General features: G+C 53.9%; 1 protein-coding gene across 1 annotated transcript in view; it reads left to right on the top strand.

Annotated features, from left to right (window-relative positions):
- The first annotated feature begins 452 nt into the window (after positions 1–452).
- ntrk1 (neurotrophic tyrosine kinase, receptor, type 1) overlaps positions 453–6000 on the top strand; it is a 70668-nt gene continuing 65120 nt past the window's right edge. The window contains exon 1 of the mRNA XM_068022722.1: positions 453–821. Coding sequence (XP_067878823.1) covers positions 625–821 — 197 coding nt within the window. The 5' untranslated portion in view covers positions 453–624. The remainder of the gene's footprint in view (positions 822–6000) is intronic.

Below are 6000 nucleotides of genomic sequence, written 5' to 3'. Positions count from 1 at the left end.
TATCTATTCTTCTCTCTCTTTCCCCTCATCTTTCTGTCCGGCTCTGTGACTCTGCCTCTCATTAATCTAAGTAATGTGTCTCAGGGCACCCTGTGCCGATGGGACCTGACCCAGGAAAAGGCAGCCAGTGGCTTCAACCAGGGAGCTCAGGGAACCGCACAGAGGGAATTGTGTTTGAAAATGCATCTTGACTAAGAGCAATCAGTGTGCCTCTAAGAGCACCACATTAACACTGAGAGAGCTCAAACCCTAGCCCAGTTAATTGTATAATTCTATTTGGCAAAAAAAGAAAGCAGAGACACAGCATATTTTGACAGGTTACAGACACAAGGGAGCAAAGAGCCTTCAGAGGCATCATCCCTTTAATTTGCACACTTCCCTTTAAGAACGGCTGGGTGACTGCCCCCTCTTTTGTAGTCAGTGATTCAGTGATGCTGTTGAGTGGTGCTGTAAACAGGGCATGTGTAGTGTCTGACAGTCTTTCTCTCTGTATCTCTCTTTCTGTCTCTCACTCTGTGTGTGTGTCCCCTCCCTCTCTCTTTCTGTGCTTCTCTCTCTCTCTCTCTATTTCTCCGGTGCTGTCTCCCAAAGTTTGCCACAGGTCCTGGAGTTTAGATACAAAGAATGGATGAGAGTTCTCCGACTCCCGGGCTCCTCGTTCAGGCTCTGCTGATACTGCTTCCCCACGTCTCCTGCGGGATGGTGGCTTCTTGTCCCACACATTGCAAATGCTCGACGTCCTTCATCCAGTGCTCAGAGACAGGTCGGGCAAACTCCTTCCCCTCGATCGATCGGGAGGAGAGGGCAAACATCACTGAAATGTAAGTGTTGCCTTCAGTTAATTCGGATCTAATCTTTGTCATATCCTCTGCTCCTCATCCTGCTTAACCCCCCACCCCCCTAGGTACCAACTCTCGCTGAGGTACTAACTTACACGAGCTCTGACCGCTCTCCAGCACCTCGCCCAAGTGGCTGGTTATTCGACTGCAGAGGGCCTCACAGCTGATCCCACATCCTGTCTTTACCCCCAAAGTAACAGCTTGTATTTTTATAGGATCTTTAGCATTGTAAAACGTCCCTAGGTGCTTCACGGGAGCGTTATCAGACTAAATCAGACCCCGAGCCATATCGGGAGAGATTCGGACAGGCCACCAAAAGCTAGGTCAGGGGTTGGTTTTAAGGAGCGTCTTAAAGGAGAGAGAGAGGTTTAGGGAGGTAATTCCAGAGTTTGGGGCCCAGGCAGCTGAAGGCACGGTCGCCAATGGTGCAGCAATGGGAATCGGGGGATGTTCAAGAGGCCGGAATTGGAGGAGTGCCGAGATCTCGGAGGGTTGTAGGAGGTGACAGAGATAGGGAGGGGTGTAGGGGCTGGAGGAGGTGACAGAGATAGGGAGGGGAGTAAGGGGCTGGAGGAGGTTACAGAGATAGGGAGGGGTGTAGGGGCTGGAGGAGTTTACAGAGATAGGGAGGGGAGTAGGGGCTGGAGGAGGTTACAGAGATAGGGAGGGGTGTAGGGGCTGGAGGAGTTTACAGAGATAGGGAGGGGTGTAGGGGCTGGAGGAGTTTACAGAGATAGGGAGGGGAGTAGGGGCTGGAGGAGGTTACAGAGATAGGGAGGGGTGTAGGGGCTGGAGGAGTTTACAGAGATAGGGAGGGGAGTAGGGGCTGGAGGAGGTTACAGAGATAGGGAGGGTTGTAGGGGCTGGAGGAGTTTACAGAGATAGGGAGGGGAGTAGGGGCTGGAGGAGGTTGCAGAGATAGGGAGGGGTGCACAGGCTGGAGGAGGTGACAGAGATAGGGAGGGTTGTACGGGCTGGAGGAGGTTGCAGAGATAGGGAGAGGCGTCGGGGCTGGAGGAGGTTACAGAGATAGGGAGGGGAGTAGGGGCTGGAGGAGGTTACAGAGATAGGGAGGGGTGTAGGGGCTGGAGGAGGTTACAGAGATAGGGAGGGGTGTAGGGGCTGGAGGAGGTTACAGAGATAGGAAGGGGTGTAGGGGCTGAAGGAGGTTACAGAGATAGGGAGGGGTGTAGGGGCTGGAGGAGGTTACAGAGATAGGGAGGGGTGTCGGGGCTGGCGGAGGTTACAGAGATAGGGAGGGGTGTAGGGATGGAGGAGGTTACAGAGATAGGGAGGGGTGTAGGGATGGAGGAGGTTACAGAGATAGGGAGGGGTGTAGGGATGGAGGAGGTTACAGACATAGGGAGGGGTGTCGGGGCTGGAGGAGGTGACAGAGATAGGGAGGAGTGTCGGGGCTGTAGGAGGTTACAGAGATAGGGAGGGGTGTAAATGCTGGAGGAGGTGACAGAGATAGGGAGGGGTGTAGGGGCTGGCGGAGGTTACAGAGATAGGGAGGGGTGTCGGGGCTGGCGGAGGTTACAGAGATAGGGAGGGGTGTAGGGGCTGGCGGAGGTTACAGAGATAGGGAGGGGTGTAGGGGCTGGCGGAGGTTACAGAGATAGGGAGGGGTGTACGGATGGAGGAGGTTACAGAGATAGGGAGGGGTGTACGGATGGAGTAGGTTACAGAGATAGGGAGGGGTGTACGGATGCAGGAGGTTACAGAGATAGGGAGGGGTGTACGGATGGAGGAGGTTACAGAGATATGGAGGGGGCGAGGGCCGTGGAGGGTTTGGAAGACATTTTAAAATGGTTGCTGGACCAGGACCAGTGTAGGTTAGTGAGTCATAGCAGGATGATGCCAATGGGATGCCAAACACAATTTACGCAAGGAGGGGTCACTGAATAGTGATCCCTGTCTGATTTAGTCACTCCTTCCCTTACCCAGGGTCAGAGAGCCGAGCCGTGACCCTGGAGTTTCCCAGATCTTACTGGTTTTAGTCAATGCAGAATATGAACATTTCCCTGTTTCATTCTTTGTGGTATCCTGTCACCATTGCACACAGCGCAAGGCACCAACTAAGCATCAACCCCCAACCCCCCCCCCCCCCACCCGCCCATTTCCAGAAGGATAACTGCTTCCCGAGGAGTTCCTGTGAAACAGCGTCCATGCAAAGTCTATCTGTACCCTCTGACTGCTCCCCTCTCTCTTTAACCCTCCATCTGAAATGAAGGACTGAACTGTGTGTGTGTGTGTGTGTATGCGCACAGCGCATGTGTGAGTGGGTGTGCAGGTGGTGGGTGAGGGATACCAACAGTGTGACCCACCACAATGGCCCTCCAGAATAACACTGGCCCACACTGTGGAAGCACTAAACCCCTCCCTGTCACCTCCTCCAGCCCCTACACCCCTCCCTGTCACCTCCTCCAGCCCCTACACCCCTCCCTGTCACCTCCTCCAGCCCCTAAACCCCTCCCTGTCACCTCCTCCAGCCCCTACACCCCTCCCTGTCACCTCCTCCAGCCCCTACACCCCTCCCTGTCACCTCCTCCAGCCCCTACACCCCTCCCTGTCACCTCCTCCAGCCCCTAAACCCCTCCCTGTCACCTCCTCCAGCCCCTACACCCCTCCCTGTCACCACCTCCAGCCCCTACACCCTTCCCTGTCACCTCCTCCAGACCCTACACCCTTCCCTATCTCTGTAACCTCCTCCAGCCCCTACACCCCTCCCTGTCACCTCCTCCAGCCCCTAAACCCCTCCCTGTCACCTCCTCCAGCCCCTACACCCCTCCCTGTCACCTCCTCCAGCCCTACACCCTTCCCTGTCACCTCCTCCAGCCCCTTCACCCCTCCCTGTCACCTCCTCCAGCCCCTACACTCTTCCCTATCTCTGTAACCTCCTCCAGCCCCGACACCCCTCCCTGTCACCTCGTCCAGCCCTACACCCTTCCCTGTCACCTCCTCCAGCCCCTACACTCTTCCCTATCTCTGTAACCTCCTCCAGCCCCGACACCCCACCCTGTCACCTCTTCCAGCCCCTACACCCCACCCTGTCACCTCTTCCAGCCCCTACACCCCTCCCTGTCACCTCCTCCAGCCCCTACACCCCTCCCTGTCACCTCCTCCAGCCTCTACACCCCTCCCTGTAACCTCCTCCAGCCCCTACACCCTTCCTTATCTCTGTCACCTCCTCCAGCCCCTACACCCTTCCTTATCTCTGTCACCTCCTCCAGCCCCTACACCCTTCCTTATCTCTGTCACCTCCTCCAGCCCCTACACCCTTCCTTATTTCTGTCACCTCCTCCAGCCCCTACACCCTTCCTTATCTCTGTCACCTCCTCCAGCCCCTACACCCTTCCTTATTTCTGTCACCTCCTCCAGCCCCTACACCCTTCCCTATTTCTGTCACCTCCTCCAGCCCTATAACTGTTACGAGTTCACAGGACACCAGTCTGATATGCACTGAGTCTTTATTGAAACTGACTGTAAAGGCTGCCCCCAGTCAGGGTTTCCTCGTGGGAGAGGTCACCTGAGTACGGCAAGCCCGGAGGCACATTGGTACAGTGTTGTATTTCTGTTCCAAACATCCCCCTTTTCATACAAAAAGAAGGATCAGAAATTTTGCACGCATTATCATTGACACTGTGAGTTGCCCAAGTTACCCACTATGCACACAACTTTGTAGTTCGGCATTCTTATCAGTCTGTGCACATGCATTGCAGACAGTCATTAAATCATGCCGGTTTCTTAATGGTGTGTACACGGGTCGTCATTGGTTGTTCATCTGGTTGATTTTCCTTCTCCGGTGAATGGCGTTCCCTTGTCAGTTGTCCTGTTAACTGTTATTCCATTTCCATTTTTGGGGTGCTGTGGACCGCTGAGGCTGATGGTTGTTCTTCAGTTGATGTGTTCTCATCTTCCTGATTGGCCGCCTGCCGTGAAGGAACAGCTTCTCCAGTTGTGCTTGTAATGAGGTCAGGAGCTGAGTGACCCTGGCAGAACCCAAACTGAGCGTTACTGAGCAGGTTATTGCTGAGCAAGTGCAGCTTGATAGCACTGTCGATGACACCTTCCATCACTTTAGTTGTGCGTGTTTGCCTGCGGTTGTGACAGTATCTCTGGTCCTTCACTGCCACGATCAAGGTGACAACTGCTGTGTGCTGGTCCCAAGTTGCCACTTGGGCTGACTCTTGTTGAGCGCGTTCAAGGTCTGTACCCTGACTGGCTCTCCGATGCTCAATTGTGGCAGTGGTTCAGCAGTTTTGCCAAAATGAAATTTGGCTTTCTGCCATTTCACCTTGATTTTGTCTGCCAGCTCTACTCCGAGCAGTACTTCCCCACAGCCTCCACCTCGGGCGCCTGATCAGACGACTGCCAGATCTTCCTCTTCCTCGCTGCCTGTCTGACTCACGTCGCCTTGCGACTGGCAAGGCATTCTCGTTCCGGCGCCCGCTCCTGTCGGACATCTCCTGGGTTTTTTCTTCTTGCACACTGAGGGTTACCAGTCCAAGCTTTAAACTTGCTTCGGCTGAGATGAGTGGCTTTTGCTTGCCATCTGTGATTTGGAACTTTGTTTTTGTCATTGCAATGGGCTCTCAGAGTAATTTGCCCTCTAGGCATTAGTATGGTGCCGTCATATAGCCTCAACCTTACTTTTGAGCCTTCGTTTTTAGATCGCCATGTTGAGCCGCTTTGCACAGGTCTGTGAAGGTCATGATGTTCCATGACACACCGGTGTCTATCTGGCCCTTTATGCTGACTTGATATTCTCCGTCTGCAGTCATCGTTCCGACAGTCACAAACCATTGATCAACTATCGACCTGACTGAACCAACCTGTTGTATGGTGCACAGTGATTCGTCAGAATCTTCGACTTGTATCTCTCCAGTGGCCATCTGTACCTGCTTGTTGTGCTTCCTTCTAACCAAACACTAGTGTGCAACATGATTCAGCTTCGTGCAGTGAGAACACTGCTTTCCCCACGCTGGACATGCCTTCTTTTCCTGTGCGTGATGTCCTCTTCAGTATTTTCATCCTGCCCTTTGTCCGTGATCTTCCTGCCCTTTCGGCCTGGAATGTCTATTAGCATAATGCGAGGCCTGGTCTGTTTTGCCATGAATATGCTCTAGCTGCTGATTTACAACCTCAGCGCTTCTGCACA

This window comes from Heterodontus francisci, chromosome 46 (genome assembly GCF_036365525.1).
Source record: "Heterodontus francisci isolate sHetFra1 chromosome 46, sHetFra1.hap1, whole genome shotgun sequence".
Classification (NCBI taxonomy): domain Eukaryota; kingdom Metazoa; phylum Chordata; class Chondrichthyes; order Heterodontiformes; family Heterodontidae; genus Heterodontus; species Heterodontus francisci.
Note: the sequence above shows the minus strand (reverse complement) of the source record. Positions and strands in the feature narration are given on the sequence as shown.